General features: G+C 38.0%; 1 protein-coding gene across 1 annotated transcript in view; it reads right to left on the bottom strand.

The window, feature by feature from the left end:
* Positions 1–1,057: 1,057 nt before the first annotated feature.
* The window catches only part of LOC139710212 (leucine-rich repeat-containing protein 49-like), a 48,886-nt gene continuing 27,281 nt past the window's right edge, over positions 1,058–22,662 (bottom strand). Inside the window, exons 10-22 of the mRNA XM_071622146.1 lie at positions 18,584–18,628; positions 13,692–13,797; positions 12,818–13,021; positions 12,163–12,373; positions 11,005–11,066; positions 8,967–9,114; positions 8,284–8,367; positions 7,397–7,557; positions 6,633–6,761; positions 5,016–5,217; positions 3,843–4,032; positions 3,115–3,353; positions 1,058–1,482 (exon numbers count right to left, since the gene is read on the bottom strand). Of these exons, the coding sequence (XP_071478247.1) occupies positions 1,282–1,482; positions 3,115–3,353; positions 3,843–4,032; positions 5,016–5,217; positions 6,633–6,761; positions 7,397–7,557; positions 8,284–8,367; positions 8,967–9,114; positions 11,005–11,066; positions 12,163–12,373; positions 12,818–13,021; positions 13,692–13,797; positions 18,584–18,628 (1,982 nt within the window). The 3' untranslated portion in view covers positions 1,058–1,281. The remainder of the gene's footprint in view (positions 1,483–3,114; positions 3,354–3,842; positions 4,033–5,015; positions 5,218–6,632; positions 6,762–7,396; positions 7,558–8,283; positions 8,368–8,966; positions 9,115–11,004; positions 11,067–12,162; positions 12,374–12,817; positions 13,022–13,691; positions 13,798–18,583; positions 18,629–22,662) is intronic.

Genomic DNA, 22,662 nt, shown 5'->3' with positions numbered 1-22,662 from the left:
CACAATAATTTCCACTTTTCAGTACCAGTTTATACTTTCCTTTACATGTTCTATATAATTTCATTTTTGCACTTCTTTTTTTTTCAAACAAGAATTGGACAGCAAAGGTAAATTTGTGCTTTCATATAATACGTGCTAAATCAATTCAACATGAAAATAATTTGGGATGATTCATTAAAAAAAAACAATAATTTCTGTTTTTCTTATTCTTTGCCCAGAAAGCAGATACCAACAAACGAATACCACCATTTCTGAACACAATTTTCTCAGATATGTTACATGATGTAACCTTCCCAAGCCACAAGCAGTATCTGTTTGCTGTTAATGTGGAACAAATAGCTGCTTCTTCCTAAAAGACTGAATATGCCTTAGCATCCTTAGACTATTCCTCCATTTCAAGCTTGCAACATGAATTCACATCAAGGATCTGCTGAAACTTAATGGCGGGACTATAGGTCATCATTATAATAGACTGCTGCACCCTGACCTACAAATTGCATAGTTTACATGTCAAATGACCAATTCAGACATTATGCAAAAGAAATCAGGATAAAAACAAATCTGAATTCATAATTCCCAAACTTATGCATCGGTGGCATAACACAGTTCAGGTAATTGACATTTTACTTCCTCGGATTACATGGCATCAATGCTGAGATGACTAAATGTGTAGTCAAATGACCTTCAAGTAGAATATCACTCACTTCAATGGTATGTCATGACCTTAGTGCTTCTTAATACATGGTCTTGAAAGGGAGCACTCTTTAGCGTCAAAACTGTAAACAAGGGAGCAATCACTACATATCTTGTAACAACCTGTTATCTTATTACGCTGTCATAATTATGAATTAATGAAATCAGCTGAAATAGGCGTTAACACCAACTGTGGACTTTAATTTGCTGCCTTGTGCTCTGTCACTCGCATTGCACTCCCCACACATTGGAGAAAGTGTTCCTTTTGTGCAGACTGCTTTATATTTCCACTGCAGGCGCAAAATCCATTCTGGCACACGGACAGCAAACTGCAAAGCCAGATACAGCAGATGAAACACGCCCTGTAAGTGTCTTGGAAGGCATATCCTAAGGCAGCTCGTATTAGGGCGCCTCCAACCATGGAATGAATAATGGTGCAAGCAATACCACTCTGCTCACATTGCTACTATATATTTCAGGATGAGTGGGGCGTATCCGTCAGTGAAAAATGGGCCCTGCCCGGGCAGTTGCTAAGTTTTCGCAAGACAGAAACGTGGTGGGGGGAAAAGATGGATGGGCGTGGCAGCATCAACTGTTCTTGAAGGCCTTCAGGGCCCTCTGCTGGTAGCTCTCCAGGTCTGACATCTCCAGCAGGGCCTTGTGGACCATGGTGATGAAGATCCTGGACCAGACCTGGGCCAGCCGCACCATCTTCCTGTCCGCCTCGATGGCGTCCGTGGTCAGCTGCTGAACATAGCTGCTGACCATGTCTGTCTTGGACAATCTCTCCTGTCATATCAAGCAAAAATATCACTAGAATGACACCTCAATGTAATTTTTGCCACTGACCCTGTTTTGTTAAATTGGTTTGATTGTGCTGTCATTAAGCCAAAACACAATTCATGTATGCCTGCAGAACTGCCTATTACTCCACACTTTTGATCTAAAAATACTCCAAAGCAACTCATCATGGCATCAGTCAGGGATTGTCTCTTAGTAAACCCTTTAGAGGTATTGCAAGCAAGATCCAAATGGAGGAAATCTTGAGCCCTTCTGAGAACTATGTTTTGGCTTTAAAAGTAAGTTTTCTGTTTATAGCACATTTAGAGCATATCTCCATTGAAAATTAAACATGCAATGGTATTTTGCAGAAACAGCAACAATAATAACCCCCCAAAATGCATCATCTGTACTCTGCTTTTGCTCATTATCCCCTCATTGTCCAGCTGTGATCCTCCATCTCGACATCTTTCTCTAATACAATGTAGGTGCAGTGCACCCAGTCTTGTTCTGAAGCTTGCAAAATGGCAGCCAGCAAGGCATGGAGCTGGAGCACAGTGGGCATGCACACAAAATGTGCAATCACTGACCTGAAACAACAACTTCAAAGCATTTTCAGTTCAACCTACTAAACTGAAACCAATTCTAGTGCTGCTTTTGTATGACAACGATGTGTTTGTGTGTCACATCTTTCTTTGTTGATTTTTTTTCCCAATATCCCAATGGAGCATGCTCTCCTGACTCTGTGCATTCTATCTGCGCTACTCAAAATTTACAGTCAGTGATCATGGTTTACAGGCAATTTCAAGACTGCTATCTGCTAAGGGTACCAGCAGCATGGAATACTGTCATTAAAGTGCATAGAGCGAAAAAAAAAAGATAAAATGATGTGGATACGTAAAGTGCTTGCCATTAGCATGTCTACAGGAAGGCAATGTTGCAATTACTCAAATACAACAAACTGCTTTAAAAAAAAAGGAATACCCAACACCAAGCAAGAACTCTTTACCTATTAACTCTTAATCTGGAGTTTCCCTGGGCATACTGAGAGTGTTCTCCGTCACATTTCAATTGTTCTTTCAGTTCCCCGTAGTTTCTAAGGCCTTTTTTTTTTTTTACTGTGGGACACTGAAATTTTACAACAGGTTTTTATGGCTTCAAGACTCTAATTCCCTTCCATAATGATCACATGATATTATAAAACTAACCTATTAGTGGAATGGTAGGAACCTTTGTACATGCAAAAAAAAAAGTTGTTGTTACAATGGAACTCATTTCCCACTTTTGACCTCACCCAATTATCGACAGACTTGATTCATAATCTTCCAGATGGGACATATCAAATGTAGAGAATGACTGAAGAAATACATAAATGGTTGAATGAGAAGATACACCAATAACAAGACAGCTTGAAGAACAGAAAGATAGTAAGAAAATAAGACAGATAGGTAAATAGATAAGTAAACATGAACACAACATATGAAAATAGATACATACATACACACACTGGGAGATTGAAGACTGGGTGATAGGAAAGATTGATGGATAGATGGATGGACGGATGAATAAATAACATGAGCAAAAGCTGCAACATATTCATAGGTGACTATAAAAGATTAAAGGGATATATCCACAACTGACCTGCTGTAGAATACTGAGACTCTCCTCTGGAAGGTAGACTAGGCCGGCCTTCCCAGCATTCTCGGCTGTCGTGGGTTGGTCCGACGCCAGCTGCCGCTTGGCCTTCAGCTCCGCCTCCATCAGTGGCTGGGAGACGCGTCGCCGGGTGTCGCCCAGCAGCATTTGGAGATGGGAGCTTGAGAGCTCCTCAGCTGTTAGCTTGGACAACGTGCCAAAGTACTTCTCAGCTCGTAGCTGGTCTGTCGGAAGTACCTTTTTGGTTGGAGATAAGAGTGGTAAAATTCAAGATGCTACTGAAGACTACAAGGAAACCATTTGTACTCTTATAACTTACACTATAAGCTCAATTTAAGGAAAATTGAATGTGTTATGTAACACAATAATGAAATTTGATTTGGACAATGAAAAATGAATATCTAAGTGATGTGAATACAGTTTCATTTTAATCTTGGCTATCGTGAGGAGAAAATATTTGAGTAATTCAATTTGTTCTCTAATTTCCATTTTTGAAATTTTGGTTTTCTAGTTTAATTGTTGATTTTGATTTGTTTGTTCAAATGTACCCTGATCTTTGGAGCCTTTATAAAAATGAAATAAAATGTCCCCTGTATGAAGCTCTCTTTCCAGAAAAGCTTAACATGGGGGCTAAAGCTGCCTAAAAAGTTCAGAAAATTAATTAAATTGTAACATTCAAATCTGGAAATTGATAAATGCTACTCTCAACAAACTCACTGGCTGTCCGTTGATCTTCTTTACAGTGAGATGCGCCAATCGGTAGAGCAGGTAATGCTTCCAGAGGACGTAGCTGGTGATGGGGTTGCCCTCGGCTGATACAGTCAGGCTCTCAAGTCGCCGCAGGGAGGCAAGGGCATTCAGCTGGACCAGGTTGGTAATATTGCAGTCGCCCAGGTTGATATTCTGCAGAAACCATCAAAAAAGGATAGAGAAAAGATAAGTGCTACACAAACCTCACATGCCCAACTGCAAGGGCAACAATGCTTACTGTTGGGTAAATGCAACAGCAAGGCAATTATTGTGTATTGCTTTTCTTATGAATGTTCTGATCACTTGCCCATTTGCCAATATAGGCATAATCAAAATTAATTTCTGATCAGACACCTTGAATAAACACAAACGTAATACCTAAAGAAAGAATAAGCAAAGAGTGCAGGAAACAACAACAAAGATATGAGAAGAGAATTAAATCAAAAAAAGTAAGAGTCCCTTTAGCACTTACAATATGTCTCCATAATATTGTATCATTCACTTGCAAATGTTTTGGAACAACACTGAAACAAAATAAAGAATTAAAGCAGATTGTAATTTTACTTGGATTATGAACTGTACACTGACCCATTTGCACATCATCTCTATATAAAGGACACTTGAAATAAAAACACACACACACACACACACACTTTACCTATGAAGGAATGTTTCCAATATACAGAGCAATTCAAAAGAATTTAGATGGGACATATGAAGGATGTACACCAACTGGTATATCTAATGTGATTTGTTATTGTACTTTTATTGTAAAAATGTCAATGGAAACAAAATGTCCATATTCCATCACAGTTTATACCAGATGAATCTGAATTTTAATCTAAATCTGAAAATCCTTGCCCCTTGTATGACCATCATAGGGCCGTATCAATTTGATATCACAAAATGTTTGAATGGGCTTGTTGTCATTATATCAAACTAAAAGCTAATGTCTCGAACATAACAATAAATTCTACCAATACATTCATTTCGAATTTGATCTTTCATATCAAGTGAACATTTTGAATCCAAACGGACATTTGCAGCGAGATGCTAAATATCTACTTTCTGTAGATGTTCAGAGATACTACATTCAGAGATACAAAAAAAGAAAGAAAAAGAGACAGCGTCCTTACCGAAACATTCGGGAACCTGATGCGGATCTTGTGGAGGTGCCTGGCGATGAGATTAAAGTCGATGAAGTTGATGGCGATGGTGGTGATGGAGCCGGCCGCCTGGATGCCCCAGTTCTTATCCAGTGCCTCGAGGGACCCTGGCCCATACAGGTGGAGTGTGTCCCCTTCCAGCTCGGCCAGGTGACAGACTTCGTCAGTGATGCTGGTAATGGGAAAGATGATAATATTTTGCATCATCTGTGTTGATCACATGACAATGGTTTGCTAGTCTTTAACCAGTCAACTCCTGGAGGAAAATTTTGCTGCAAAAAATGATTGTCTTGTTCTCATTAAACTGGCAACTCAGAATTCTACCGTGCATCTTGATTGGTAAAAGATGAGATGGAAGTGTTGAAATTCAATAAATCCGTAGAGAAACAGAGCAGAACACTACAGCTTGCCAAACTGAGAGAAAAAGAGGAAGGACAAGTTCACTCAAATAAATGTGTGGATTGAGTGAATGCAGTAATATCAGTAGAATACATCAGTGACAGTTTGAGGAAAATTGGACGATCCATCCCAAAGTTATGAATTTTCAAAGTTTAAGTGATGTTATTGCTGGATGAGAAGACGACAACAGTTTGTGACGTCACTGCAAGACAATGATATAAAGATAATATAAAATAAAATTCATTCATTTTTATATTTCTAGCAAAATGAAAGAGCACCTGACTTGCCTCTTTCAGAAAACAGCGGGAACAATATTACCATTAACATGTGTCAGTAACAAGTCACGGGAATGTGCATTTTTCATTAAAAAAAGAAAAAAAATCAAATTTATGGAATTCTCTCTATATTTTCCTTATATCATCATCCTACAATGATGTCACAAACTGTTATAGTCTTCTCATCCAGCGATGGCAGTAATGAAACTTTAAAAATTCATAGCTTTTGAGTGGATCGTCTGATTTTCCTCAATTTTGTATTTTCTTAGGGGTGCAGCCCTATAGAAAATAGTGCAATTTCTGTCACCGATGAATCAATGATTTTACTAGAAGCTTGAAATAATACATGCCACATTTGTTTTACATCCTCAAACACATCTTTTGAAATAAAATTTCTAAACGTTTTCGCTTACAATAAATATTCCTCTTGCTTTGTTGTTTGTTTGCATACTGTAAACGTCCATAATTTCATGTGATTAATTTTCCGCACTGAGCAGCTCAAAAACATATTCACAGGTTCTTGAAATCGGGCTGCAGGATTGTCAACCCATTCGCACTGGCCAAAAGATGCGCAAAATGCACAAAAATCAATGCACCACGAAATTTGTGCGTTTACAGTATTGCAGCCAAGACAGTCATGCAGTGTACCGCACAAAGTGGATGTTACACACAGCAGTCTATGAGGCTGATACAGATAACACTTTATATATGCTACAGATAAATATACCATGAAAATGAAGTCATGGTTTGGCACATTTTTCTCAACCAGAATTTTGTCTTCAAGATAGCAATGCTATGTTTGGTCAAATCATGCTATGTAGCCCAGTCAGCATACAGGATTTCACTAATGAACAATATAACAAAAAAAAAAAATACATATATATCCTTCTGCGTGATTAAAGGAAGCACTCACTTGGCCAACAGATCTGGAGTTGGAGCTTTTCTGGTCCTGGAATCTGACCGGGTCGAAGGTCGTGATGAGTTTCTTTCATCCTCCAAGAGGTCAACAGAATGGACTCTCTCTGACCCTGTCTCACTTGACCTTTGGATTAAAAAAGGAAGAAAAAAATGATCCATTATACATCAGGATCACTACTACACTGAAATAGATGCTACCAAAACTCTTTCTGCATATTCCTTTTCACTGAATGATACTGCATCATTACCTATAAGTGAATTGATTGACTGCGGTGGTGTTTCTGACCAATATGACCTCCCAAATAAATGTCCACTAGAGACTACATGTTAATTTCAATATGATGAAGAATGTTTCAGGAAGTCTGTTTGTAAGCACATGAACAGAGTTAATGCCAAATAAATTAACTTGTAAATTTCATTCTAAAAAGCATCTTTAATTTTTATTTTAACCACAACATGTTGCCAGCAAACTTTGTATGACATCATTTGCACACAGTTGATAACATGAGATACGTCATAACTATGTGAATATCAAATTACTGAAGTAATAGGGGCGGATCCAGGAATTCCGTAAAGCAGGGGCGCGTGGCGCCCTCCCCCCCCCCCCCCCATTTTTTCTTTTTTATTTCTTTTGTTGTAGCAAAAATAAAGAGGGGGGCGCCCGCCCGGTGCGCCCCCCCTCTGGATCCGCCACTGGTAATGTCAGTTTTCTTTGTATCGTCTGTCTTGTCTTTCCGCCAACACCGGTAGTGGCCTCACCCGGGTCTGCTGTCAATGGGCGTGGTCGGGTCACTCTCCCCGCCCCTCTCTCCCCCACCATAGATAGGCCTTGGTTGAAGACGGGAAGTCTTGGCCATGGCCGTGCTCTTCGAAGCCTCCCACTGCCTGGCTGCATTCTTGATGGCAAGTCTCCGCTTTTCCTGGACAATATCAGAGAGACACAGGACATTTGCTATGGTCAGTTTACTGAAAGTGATTGATACCAGGAACATTCTTGACAATTTGCTGTGTGGGTGTGCATTTTTGTTTGTTTGTTTCTGTCTAGATATATAGAGTAGTTTACAGTTTACTCATCACCATGTTTGTCTGTTTTCTTTGTGTTTTTTTTATGTATGAGCTCTGTTTTCATTTCTGATACATTTCATGTTGTATTTTATCCACATGGACCTCTGTAAGAACAGTCCCTGGACTAAGTATGTGCCATGCTTAAATAAAGAAATGAAGTGAAATGAAATTTCACCCGAGTTTTGGCAGAAAACTTTGTTAACAAACATTTGTCTTTACACTTTATACTTGAGACACACGACAACCCAAGTTCCAAAGAGCGTTAAGGCATTATTGACATCACCATCCATTATTATGCTATTGAGTTATTTATATTTGGGAAATTTATCGTGGAATCTTTCTCTTACTTCTTCACAATGAGACTGATTGACAGCTTTTTTCATTTTCTGCTTTTTGTTAGCTATATGTATCATAATCAACAACAAATATGAGGACACCTACATTGTATTTAGACCTAAAGATATCTTTGAGTTTGAGTTCATATTTGAGATTTATGACTGAAACAGGCAGTACATCCTCAGTGTGAAATATTGATGGGGAGACTTTTTAACACAAGCCATGAAGCCAAAGCACCAACTCACTTTGAGAACAGCAATCCTGTTGAGTTCCCGCTTCTTCTGCTCCTCCTTCTTTATCACTGCCATCGCTGCCTTCCTCTCCTCTTCCTGGGGTGCAAAAAGAAATCTTGTCGTTCACGGCTTTATTGCATCATGATACTCCAGATTACAACAGAGCCTGTGCTGGGCCATCACGCAGACACTTTTAAAAAAAAAAAAATAATACCCTGCATTAATGTTATTGTTATTGACAGACCATACGCGGTCATTACAGCTCACTCCACATTCACTTAAATCTGTTCACATATAATCAGTATCATTTCTAATTACTCTAAGGGCAAGTTTTTCCTCACGATCTCATTGTTTTTCATCTCTTACCCCCCCCCCCCCCCCCCCCCCTTTGTGAAAATATCTCTCATTCTTGGCATCAAACAATTTGTACTGACATTACCACCAGAAAATGTCTTGGTCAACCGATCAATCTCATTCTATGAAAGTTCAGCAGCATACATCACTTCTGCACGATACACATGAAAGCATAGAGAATTATACTCAAATTCATGTATACACCATATATTTACCAAGTCTAATCTTTCACAAATGAGGACCTTTTGACAATATTGCGAGTAGTCAAATTTGCTTTGTTTAATTCACGTCCTGTTTCCAACATGGAAAAGTGGCTCTCTACATAAAACATCTTCACTCACTGTGATCTTCTTCATATCCAGCTGCTTGAGGTAGTTCATATTGCGTATCACAGTTGGTTTGTAAGACATGTCCTGGCAAAATGGATTGCCATCCAGCGAGACCTCTGTCAGGGATGTCGAGTCCGAAAGGCATGCCACATCATCAAAACTATACAAAAAACAAAAATATGAATGAATGAATGAATGAATGAATGAATGAATAAATGAATAAATGAATGAATGAAAAACAGCACACAGTAATGTGCTAAGATTATAATAAAAATAATAATAACAATATTTGCAATCATACTGTGCCAAATCCATAGAATGAAATGCTAATGGAGTACTCAGAGATGAAAGGACAAAGATATTACAGAACAGGAAAAATAAAAGTAACTAGAAATGTCGCTATGGCGACTGGTATGCCTCCGCCATAATGCATGATTCTCCTAATAGGTCTAAATAGTACATGTGGACAATGTGTGATTACATTTTCACAAAATTGGCAAAATGTTAAAATGACAAGTTTGTCAAAATGTGTTGAATGCTCACCTTCCTTGACCTAGGTTAAATTGGATGAATAGGAGAGCATTTTGGGATTTATGGACTTTAACTTGACTTAGACCCATTCATACGTTTATGCATTGAGTAATTTTCAAGGTATGGAGAAAAAGTGCAATTTTTGTATTAAATAGTAAATTGTTACCATTTTCATCTGGCCTTTGACCCTAAGATTCATAAGATAATCACTGTCAGGCAGAAGATGCATAAATATGTAGTACGTTTCAAGATAACTTGAGCCACTTCCGAGATATGGAGGAAACACTTAGTTCAGCACTTTCACTTGATCTTTGACCTTTTGACCTTTGAGGCAAAAACAAAAGAAAAAAAAACTTTCCAGAGAATCTCTATTAGGTTAAACATGCATACACCTAGTGTAAAATAAAAATAATAATCCTGCTGGCATTGCATAAACATGAGGGAAATAGTAAAATTTTGATGTGTTGCCCTTGACCTTTGACCCCTGACCTTTGACCCCATGAACCCTAAATTCTCTAGATAATCACTGCCAGTCAGTACATGTATATATACTATGTTCCATGAAGAGACCTTGAACAATTTCCAAGGTACAGAGAAAAAAGGTAAAGTTTTAATATTTTTACTTGACCTTTTGACCCAAACTTTCACCAGAGCATCTTAATTGGGTAATACATGTATACACCAAGTTTCAAGAAAATATCTTCAGGCATTGCATAGATATGATGGAAATAGTGAAATTTTATGTATTTGACCTTGAACTTTTGACCTTTGACCTTGAGCATGTGCACCCAAAAGTTGATAGGCACAACTTCACCCCCTAATACACATACAATGTACATGCCAAGTTTCATTAGGATACCTCAAAAGGTTTTGATAGTTACCTTGTCCACAAAATTCATTACGGACGGACGGACGGACGGACGGACGGAAGGACGGACGGACGGACAACCCGAAAACATAATGCCTCCGGCACCACTTCGTGGCGGAGGCATAAAAATTACAAATCAAGTAATCTTTTAACTCATTTTCAATGACACATTTCTTATATAAGGTGGCGATGAATTCCACATCAATGGCCAAGCATGCACAAAGACACCCTCCCAAAAAATGTATTATACGTAGGGACCACAGGCATACCAAAGTCTGTTGATCAAAGTGACCGGACTGAGTGGCATGTGTTTACTAATGATGCAATATTTAGAGGGACAGAACCATGTACACAATGGAAAACAGAATGCAAGATTTTGAATTCAACGCCCGTTCAATTGGTAACCAATGTAATGATTTAAACATAGGAGTATGTCCAGAAGAATCACACCAAAACAAAAAGTGTCTCTCTGAGCAGAACAGTCAAGAATGAAAGTACAGTATTGTATTATGATTGAGTTGTATTGTGATACAACATTTTAATCTTAGTACTGCACATTTGAATTCAAGTTCTATGATTCAACCTCTTTGCGCTATTGTGTTACAAATGTGTACTACAGTGTACTTCTGAAGTCCACAACATAACCCGTACCTTGTGATGAGGTTGAAGCTCAGAAAGAGTCTCTGCAGATTGGGTAATGTATCTACATCGGTCTGTTGGAATAAAGACATATTCAAGAACTTTCATCAAATGGGCATCAAAATAATTTTGAAGAGAAGTGCAAGTACACTGGGTTCTCCCACTAACATGAACATACTCCTCTACATGGAACATGAAATAAAACAACAAACCAATAAGAACAAAAAACAAAAAACAAAAACAAAAACAAAGCAAAACAGCTGTCAAATCTTCCTCATTATTTTGTGGAATATCACAAAAATAATCTAGGAAATGCACATTCCCTCATCTATAAACTCATGAAACCTTCTGCACTTAAACTTTGGTAGGAAAGCAGCAAGAGGCCACACAGGCCCAGATTTTAGTTTCCTGGAACATTTCACACTTCAAACTGGCACAGGATGTACATCTTCCTGTAAAACCATAATTTAGGAATGTGAAAAAATATCTTCAGAGTGCCTCTAATAATCTGCATTTTTATCAACTTTACCCCGTGGTTATCTACTGAACTTTCAGCGACCACAAAAGAGAATTCTGCTTATTATCAGTGATGGAATTCTCCACTTACCTGTCAGACCGATAACATGATGGTTCTCGCGCAATTACCCCCTGGACAATAACCCCAGACCCTTCCCTGACCCTAACCTCGTCCTAATCCTGAACCTAATCCTAACTCTACCCAAACTCTAACCCTAAACCTAACCCTAACCCTTATCTTTACTCTAACCTTATCACTAACCAGTACTTAGCCGCGGGGTAATTGTCCTTGGGGTTTATTACCCCGATACGAACATGATGATAGCACGTAAAGTAAAAACCAATCTACCATTATTGGATTGCAGAGTGTGCATGTCATCCTAACAGCAAGAGTTATAGAGCAGCATTCACTTTAGTGCTGGGCTGCATGAATACATTCATTGGAATTTCTCAATCAGAGAACTTTTTAGACCAGAGTCACCACTGAACAATCGGTGTTAACTAAGCGGTGAGAAAGGTACCTTGAGCTCAAGTTTTCATCAGTGTTTCAATGGGAATTATTCAAAGGGTGAGTTCACACTGAAGAAATTCTCTGTATGCACCCAGGTGCACCTGCTGAAAAATTGCCTGAGCTAAAAGGGGTGTAAGACTCACCACAGAGGAGATCTTATTCCGTCTGAGGTTGAGCTCTGTTAGGGAATCCATGCCACACAGGTTTTCCACAGTACAAATCTCATTGCCTGCCAGATTCAAGACCCGCAGCTCCTGCAGATGGTCCAGATTCTCCACCTTGGTGATGCGGTTGCCATGGAGATCCAGCACATCCAGCTTGGCTAGGTTCTGGAGATTCTCAATCTTTTGAATTCTGTGTCGTGAAATATGAAGTAAACATAAAAAATGGCCCATCATAATCACACAAGTTAGCACCAAAAGAATGAAACATCACATCATGTGAAAAGTAATGCTTGATACTGTTTTCCTCATGTACAACTACGTGATGACTACACGTAGGACCCTCAGCAAAGGGAAATACACAGAAAGACCTTTTGCTTCTGAAAATGCTTCAATCTGCATCTAATTGCACCCTCAATATACTGTGCTTATCACTTAGCACATCTACTGTGCTAAGTGTACTTAGCACATCTACTGTGCTAATGTATACCTGTCATAGCTGACAGGTATACATGCTCTGAAAGTGCCTAAGAATATCATGGCAGTCTTCTTGTCACATGCATTAAAGACATGCATAAAAAGGAGTTAAAGGGTCAATGCTCTTGCATCATTCCTGGTCATATTGACCCCTGCCTACCTGTTCTTCCCCAGCATGAGGACCCTCAGGGACCTCAGAGTCTCCAGGCCAGAGATGGCCTCGATGTGGTTGTCATAGAGATCTAGAAAGATGAGGCGTCGCAGCGTGGCCAGACGCTCGATCCTGCGGATGCCGTTGTGCTGAAAGTTGAGCAGCCGGAGGTGGTCCTCGCCCTCCAGGATGGGACACACTGTCAGCCTCCTCCTTTGAGGTGGTTCAGGGAAGTCATCAGAGACAGAGAGATACCACTGTTAATATGCTGGTAGGGAGACGGGGCTCTGAATTAAACACAACCCATAACACACAAGTGTTACTCAGTGATCCCGGAAAGGCATCACAGAGATTCCGGTGTCAATGCTGGTAGGGAGATTTGGCTCCCGACACACCTCATAACATAAGTATTACTCACTAATCTTGCACACTTTAAATGGTACATCAGCATCAGTCTTCACATGTGCGAATTGTAAGGGAAGGCATCGCACAGATAGCGGTGTCAACACGCTAATAGGGGCAAGGCACTCCAATCGCATCCCATGACAGAAGTATTACTCATTGGTCCTCCCTGCTTTGGACAGTACATACCATCAATCTCTGCCTACAGGGATCAGAGGTATCTGGGAAAGGCTCATGGGTGGAGGGGGGGGGGGCAACATGCTAGTAAAGAGATTGGGCAGTTACTCCTGATCCCTCTTGCTCTTCCATCCCTCCCCTCTGCCCCTTCCCCCACACATATACACTGTATCACAGCTTAGCACAAAACACAGATGTTCTTATACCACAGGAATATATCACATTGCTGGGGAAATCTTCTCTGGTTGGATGGCAGCAGACATTCCATCACAAATTGGTGATACATGTAAAGTGGTAACTGTACCTGTCAAGATTGAGTCTGTCGGGGTTAAGACTCCTCTCCTCTGGCGTTCTGTAGACAACAGGCACTCCAGGCACTGATGGAGACTCGGTGAATAACACCCTGTCACCTACACACACAGATATCATGAAGGCAAGTGGACAAAAAGGTTTACATTATAAAATATGAACAGTACCACGAGAAGAAGAGATTGAAGAATGAATAGATAGAGAAATGGGTCCATGAGAGTAAAAGTTGGGATTACAATGTGTCAGGTGAATTTTCATCCTTGCTATGGAAAAGGAAATGCATCATTGTGTGCATGCTCAACATTATCATGCACTTAACGTTGAGATCAGTTTCAAGGACTTTGAAAAGGGTTCTCATCTCAAAGCTAACAACAGCAAACTGGAGTAAGAGACATTTGTCTGGAAATATAATTCCTCTACAAGCTCTGAGGGAATCATATGTGTATGTGCATGAATAAGGAGATGCTTGTGGGGATGATATGAGAATGAGGGGCTAACTTTTCATGAGTTTTGAAGAGTGAGCATAGCTAGAGGTGGCATGCATACAAAAGATGTCGATGGAATTATCATGCACTTGGGTGAATAGGAAACCTTTCGTTTTCATGCTCAGCTCTAACCCATTATGCTCTTAATTGCTACAGAAATTATAATTTTGCCATCAGTATTAAAATGAGAATATTTGACATTTATTGCATATCTCATTTTGAGAGACAGAAGTTACAAAATTTGGCTAATCTTAGAGAGAGAAGACCATTATTCTTTAATGTATTGTCAACTGAAGAATCAAACATTAAAAAAACAAACTTAGTGATTGAGAGGATTCTGAAAATTCTGCAATTGAAAAATTGTAATACAAATGCCAGAGGGCTAATATGAAAGGCAATGCTTTACTCTACCTCATGAAATACTAATCATGAATAGTAAGAATTCTTAGACAGAGATACAGCACTAAACTACAGAAAATAAGGTTTAGGAGTCTTGATGGGTTTCAAAGCATTAATCAATGTGAATCCACATGGTGTAGATAAAATATTTGCAATGGTCTCTAATATAAAGTAAATAAATGCATCCATATATAACAATATGGCAGCCATGCAGGACTCTATAGTACTGCATTCTTGTTGAAAATACAAGGACATAATATATAACAAGCACGAGTACACAAAACAAAGACAATGATTTAACGATACATTTCAATCCCGTTCATAAAGTGATGATGTACGTACACTAGAGCTGATATATTTCTTGGTACAATGACTTTTCAGTGAGACACTCCCTTTGCCTTCAAGCCACAGCAAATCATGACATCAACTGATCCCATCACCATGAAAAAAAAAATAATGATAATGAAAAAAAATCACACAAAAACAAAATAAAACAAAAAAAGTGAAGGCACTACAGATAAGTGTGAAAACTTACCGCAAACTGGTTTGCACAAGATATGAATCATGTTTGCTGAGATCCATAACTTTTGTTTTCAAATTGATTTACACTGCACGATTCATTTTCAAATCACATAACATGAAATTCATTTGCCATGTTACTATTGACAACTCTGGTAAAAGGCAATATCTTATCAGGTTCCACATATGGAGGAAGCGACACATAGGTTCACAAAAATAAACTACCCGGCACATGAGAATGAATTTCAGCTGTGATATCATTTACATTTTAAGCGTCTTGCAATAAGAGTCCATCTCCCCACTTAATGTGTCAGACATATCTTTTTCAAATATTATATTTTCCCAAACTGGGATTGATAACGCAAGTTATACACAAGTGGTGGAATTTATTGAAGGAAAAAGAAACACTGTCCCTTTTTAAGAAGACATCCAAGTGATTTTCTACCCCCCCCCCCCCTCAAGACTTCTGTTTATGCAAAGAAACTGTGTTATGGAAGGTGATATTTTTGTAAGTTAATTTTGAAAATACAGTTAGTGTCAGTCAATTCACAAAATTTTGTGGAAATAAAAGCACAACAAAATATACCACATGCATGGTATATGATTGATGCCAGAACTGGGTGATGACCTAGAATATATCTTTGTTTTCAAATACTGCAATGTTGCCAATGTAACTTATGAGTAACAACCAATAATTATTCATCTACACAAAAGTTTCACACTGGTTTCCTTCCCACAGTCATCATACAAATTAAACATATATTATGAAGAAATTAGACAAACAAATGTATCAAATTCAAATAACAGGGCAACACACATTGAGCAATAACAATGCACTATACATTAGATAAAGAGTTCAACATTTACTTCAAGTGTTTATAATGGGTATCATTGAACAGAAAACCCCTACTACATATATGCAGTAAACACACTACAGCATATGAAATGTTCTTCAAACATGTACATGTATAGGCAAAACACAGTAAAGACTAAAAATGTTTAATAATTGTAAAAGAAATATATCACTGAATATATGCACTGCAGAAAACACAGACTGATATAAGTATCTAAACATTGCTCACAATAGTATGATCTTGGATCATGATAAAACAACAATTAAAAAAAATGTCATTCTAGTCATACAGTCTAGATGCAAACTACATGTATGAGAGAGAGAGAGAGAGAGAGAGAGAGAGAGAGAGAGAGATAGAGAAAGGGACAGAGGATGGAAGACACACAAAAAGTAGTCTAGATTCTCATCAAGGATTATCCCTCAAGGGATAAGGAGATATGGATTAAAAATGTAATTCTTTGTATAATTGAGACTATTCTCCCTTTGATGAACTGCTCTGTACTTTGACTCATTGAAAAATTCTATTATTAGGTAGATTATGAATGAAAGCTGTAGTCACATGACCTGCTGTAGTAAAACATCAGTGTAATACACACATACAACTGTATAAAGACACATCAAATTTCAGTATGGTCCCCTAAACTGGCATGAGCACTACAAGTTACAAATTGTGAAGATGGGGGTTAAAAATGTTGCTTCAACTCTTTGTACAATCAAGCCTATTCTCCCTTTGATTAACTAGCTGCACTTTGATGTGGTAAAGCCTCTGTCATTAGGTAGATCATGAATGAAGGCCTATCACTGATGATGGGTGCCATGCAAGACACACAGCACATCATTCATGTATTAGAATTAACTCAATCAGCTAAATATCAATCATAAAGCCACTTTTGTCTACAGTGTACATTCTTTGGCCTTGATGAGATGAAAATGGCATGTCTAAAGCTAAATTCACTGTTCACCTAATCTGATAGAGTGCATTACCTTGTTTACAGTATCCAAGTAAGTATTCATAACACTTTTTCTTTTACATGTATAGAATGCCGTACATCAGAAAGTATCAATTGCATTATTTGTCCTCGGTGTTACATATGTCCTTGATGACTTCAGATATCTACTATAAAAGTGGAAATTTTCGTGGTGTGGAAATTTGCACGCATTTGCACACAAAAATAAAAGCCCTCAAAATATTTGCTGGTTATATGTAACCACTATGTAATGTCTTGATTCCACAAAATAAAAAACACATAAATTTCATTTTACTTGGCAGAGCACGAAAAATTACTCGAAAAATATAACCGCTTATATCCATAATATAAGTAAAACATGAGAAAATGTCCACTTTTATAGTATATATGCAGAATGATTTCAGATGGAAAACCCTTCATGTCAAAGGCAACACACAGCTGTATGTACATTGATGAACAGAATAAATAGAATGGATAAAAGATATGTGTGTTATATTCAAAATATTCATGGTGGCAATATCCTGATAGTGGGTGAATGAAAAGGCTGCATTTGCCGTGTGGTAATGAGGCAGGCAGTCATCCTGTGTATATAATAGTCTTCACTCCAAAATGAACACAGATTTCAAGAGAAAATGAACTGATAATGATATTGGTGGCATGCAATGATAAAGGTCTCTATATATATCATGGACTTCTGAAAGGGACCTTTTGGTATTAGATGCTGATGACATATTGATACCATAATATGATGGTAACAAAATGTTACCTAAAGAAGAGTCATGCTTCTGAATATGTACAGCACATGAGCTTTAATATACATCTATAGATACAGCATATGTGACAGTGCACCTCAAAACGAACATAAAGTCGCACACACTGATTTTGCGTGACGACTGAAAATAAGTGAAATGGGTCAACCTAGCCGAACTTGACTTTTTCATATTTTCTGTAAGAGCGGGTCTTCTTTTACATTATGCTAAAATTTGGTATCATAAAACGGACAGGAAAGTGTTCTTTTTTAGCAGTTTATCTCGAACATTTTTTTGTAGAATAGTGTGATTAGGTGTGTCTTTAGAATCCCTTTTTCATTTCTGAAAAACCTTGTCCACACTCTTCACTTTCAACTCTAATAACTTTTGAAAGAATAGTGCTACTGCTTTGAAAGTTGACATCAATTATGGACAGAATATGTTAATGAGGCATGCTTAATTTCAGTTTAATCTGATAATCCCTTCGTTGTTGTTACTCTGGTGGTTTACTTCCTGTTTTTTGTCCCATTCATCGCACAGCCAGCGCGGTTTGGTAAAGATTAAGCGCTTGAATAGACACTGTACTTCAGAGCCTCTTTTCTCAGTTCACACTTTTCCCGAGCTTGTGCTTTCTTTCCAATATTTAGATAGGTTAGGAGAGTCCATTTGATTTGAGTTATACATCATTTTAGAGCTTAAAGTCTGCTCTTTCAGAATATGGTCTTAACTAAAAATTCATGTCTGGCGACTTTTTGTTTGTTTTGAGGTGCAGGGTCACATATGAACATTCATGCACGGAGAACATTACAAAACTTACAAAACAAGAGAAAACATACATGCTACCATACAGAAGTGCGGCATACCAGACATTTCATCTGATACGATATGAGTGAGCACATCACCAATACCAATACCTGAATTCTGTGGGCGAACAGAGGGCTGGTTCGGGGAACCCAAGTCTGCAAACAGTGGGGAGAGGTATAGCCAATCAGGAGCAGGGGTAAAAAGGGTTACATGAGTTTATGGGGGAAAAAAATAATAAAGTGCATTCTGTGCACTGTAAAAGAAAAGTGTATCACCAAAAAAAAAAAATACTCAAGTCAAAACAACAACAACAACAACAACAACTACCAATTTGTCAGCTTCTGGGGAAAAAGAAAAAATGTGCAGCTGCAGTAGCAAAAAGTGAAACTTGCAAACCAGGTGGAAAAACTTTGACAGTGTATCTGCTCAACAGGACATAAAATACACAGGCAGTGTGCTTCATGTGATATGCTTGTTTCAAAAAGAAAGTACAGATTTCACGCTATGATTTCAATAAAGTTTAATCACAGTGATTGTAATTATTTGTGCGATTCAAGGTACATACCTACAAAATGAAAAAAAAAAAATAAGTCAAAGAAAACTTCACGCACGTTCATACTTTGTGCACTCCACTGAAAATTGCATCAAAATTTGTAAAAGAGGATTGATTCGTGTAAAATCGTCTAAAAAAACCCCCAACCTCATCTATACATATCTCATCATATCTAAATTTTCAAAGATTAGCAACAGACGTCAAATATGTTAGGAATCTCAAGGCAAAAAAAATAAAAAATAAGCCATAGCTATATCCTGGAGGATTTATGATGGCTGCTATACATGTTACAGTTAAGCCAAAGAAGTTAACAGAAGAAGACCTCAAAAAGGATAACTATTCACAAAGACTTGGAAGAAATTTTGCTGATTTGGAAGGCAAGATTCAGTATTCTTTTGAACTGAAATAAAACAGACAGAAATAAATGGCATAGAATGCAGAGGAAAGTTTATTTGACACACAAAATTTAAACCTCTAAAGCCTTTGAACACAAACAGCATTTTTAGTGAAAATCAAAGTGAAGTTTAGAAAAGAATGTGAAAAAGTATGGCCACATACAATAGGCTATATACTGTGTAAGTCATATCTTTCAGAGTGGTTTTATTTAAAGGTTTGAATGATATTCAAGATATAAACTTGCCTCCAGCAACACAAATACACTATTTACTGTCTATACAATTGGACATTGCTAATTTTGCTTCACAAATAGGGATAGTAATAATACTATCTTCTATCAGTTTGTCTTTTCATTCTAAAATTTGGAACAAGGTATTGACTCTTTCAGCTTTGAAAGTGTAAATAGTGTTTTAAGTATCACATCAGAAACATAGTGTGGGTGCCTACATTTGTACATTGAAAAAAGAAGGCAAGAGCATGGAGCTAGAGCATCTATGCATAAAATATCATGGACTGCACAAAGAATAGTTTATTGACATAATCACAGGATTTACAGTGTTTCTTTGAAGAATAGAAGTGGTACTACAATGTATGTCATAAATCTTTATGTCTTGATATTCTTCAATGTTTCATGATCTTATCACACTGTAAACAACAACTTTTAGATTTTGTCATTTTAAGTACATCTCTCTCTTGGATAAGTTCTCCTCTGACGGTATCAAACAGCATGTTATTACACTTATATAACTTTGAAATAGGTTAATATCATAATTAATTTGAATCATGGTATTGTACAGCTGTACATCTATGGTGGTAATGTTTGTTTTCCAAAAGGTTTGTAAATCCAAAAATGGCACGAAGGTGCATGCTGACAAACCTTCCATATAATGGATCTTCTATGAATTTCCGGATAAAGAAACCTTCACAAACAAACTTTATTTCATTTTCAGATTTACTAAACTTTTGAAATAATAATGAAAGTTTTCATTTTTAGATTACCAAACCTTCAGAATAACAAACCTTATTTTATTTTCAGATTTACTAAACCTTTAAGATAATGAAATCATACAAAAGATAAATCTTCCAATAACATCCAGGAATCCCTGCTTTGTTACATGAAGAAAAAAAAGATAAAAAAGTCCTTTTCAGTTAATTTTGTATTTGTGTGCATGGCTTACAAACACTCGCACAAGACTACAGTCCGCAAACTAAAATACATTCTAATATGATATTAAATGCACAGCAAAATTAAAGTACTCACTAAAAGGAGAATTTATCTATTAGTGAGAAACAAAATAGTGGCTAAAAGAAAACCATACCAGTGCATTGCAGGCACTTCAGACTCATTTTCAAGTTGACAAAGGAAGTGTTCTGATATAAACAGTCACACGGGTGTAAAAGATGGTGACAAAAGCTGCCTAAAAACAATAAAAACAGATATACAGTCAAGCTACCATTGAAACACATGATCTATAGCATGACATACTAATACTCAGGGTGCACCCTACTCCTGCACATATTTAATTACTGTATTCTCTTTCATGTGTCAGTAAAAATTTCTCAAAAACTCAGCAGGATCCAAAAATTCCACAAAATTATTTCAATGGGCTCGATTTATTCAAAGTTTGCAACAAGGGAACAAACTCATATGCATGGAATACTGTACTTCTTTCTGAGATACGAGGACTTTTTACAGCAATCCTGCACCAAGCAACTGGCAGCTTTACAAGGCAAATGAGATTTCTCCGAATATGAATGCAAAGAGATTTTCAATTTGAGTTCAAAGCTGCAATCAGCAGAATTGAAATAAATGAGAACTACAGTTTAACTTTTCTTCTGATATTGAAACAGATATTAGGACAGCAAACAGTCAAGTTACATTAATTTCCGTCATCGTCGCCATCATCATCATTACCCACGCCGATGAAAATCGGCAGGGGGTTATGTAAAGGGTTCCGTATGTTTGTTTGTTTGTTTGTTTGTTTGTTTGTTTGTTTGTTTGTTTGTTTGTGTGTTTGTTTGTTTGTTTGTTTGTGTACAAGATAACAAGAGAACGGGTAAACGGATTTGCACGAAATGTTCAGGGGATGTCTGGATAATGACAGGAAAGAATCGATTAGATTTTGGTGATAATCGGTTGACCCTTGCAAATTCTGTGCGACCTTGACCCCATGGTATAGTGACCACTCCGAAAATTTCCCGTTTCTCACTTTGCGATTTTCCGCTACCATACGAAAACATAAACTCCCAAACGATCGGACTTCGCTGCTCAAATGTTCGTAAGAATTCCGAAATTTACGTTTAGGCCTATTTGAAGGACTATGTCCTTCTGGATTTATGAAAGTTCGTTCTCCGTCGTCACAAACTGGCCCGTATTTTGATGATTTTTCAAATTAAAATTGATTGTTTTTTTCGTTGGAGGAGCATTTGCTCGGTCGCAGTCATACTGCACGATATGCGCGCTCAATGTCAATGCGTGTGCAAGGCCGCTGAAAATGCATCGCGCTCTACCCTGTTGGTGCAAAATAGCATCGGGGACGTTGCGGCGCTCGTTGGTGACCGAATACTGGTGCAGTAGACATTTGCATTTAACCCTTGCATTGAATAATTCCCGTAGACACTAATCATAGGGGTAATTGCCTAGGGGGTACGTAAAATTTGTTTTTCTTTTGCGCTTTTGTGGATACCATCAAAGATCGTACACTCATACGACCTTTGATATCAACACACTCTCAGCTTGCTATAAGCAAAATATCCCGCAAGAAAACGGCGTATTTCTCGATTTTTAGCGCTTTTTCGGCGACCCGTCGCGTAGACATTACTCTTAAAACTGGACTTAATTCGCGCGCGCTTGGAAAAGTTCCGAATCTGCACTTTTGACGGTGGAATTTGGGATTTTCGATGGATTTTTGGAGGAGACTAAAGGACTTTCCTGTGGTGAATGAGTGTTACCGTATGTGAAATGATGTGATTTGCGTGTGATGTGACTGTAGAACCAAAGATCGTACACTTCAGTGTACGATCTTTGGTAGAACGCACTGGCTGGTGATAAAGGACACTGGCAATTAAGTGACCGAATTCTGGTAGATGACCGAATGCACAGTATGTTTACCCCGACTTTGTACAAGGCGTGGGTCTGCCGCCTTTGACGGCCCCTCTCTAGTTTAGAACTGCATGTTTCCCACCCTGAGGAAAAGGAGACTTTGATGCTACTCAACTTGATTGGCAATGCAACATACC

This window comes from Diadema antillarum, unplaced genomic scaffold (assembly GCF_040938485.1).
Source record: "Diadema antillarum isolate AM-2024a unplaced genomic scaffold, OU_Dant_1.0 seq00001508_RagTag, whole genome shotgun sequence".
Classification (NCBI taxonomy): Eukaryota; Metazoa; Echinodermata; class Echinoidea; order Diadematoida; family Diadematidae; genus Diadema; species Diadema antillarum.
The sequence above is the reverse complement of the archived record's forward strand: the minus strand, read 5'-3'. Positions and strand labels throughout refer to the sequence as shown.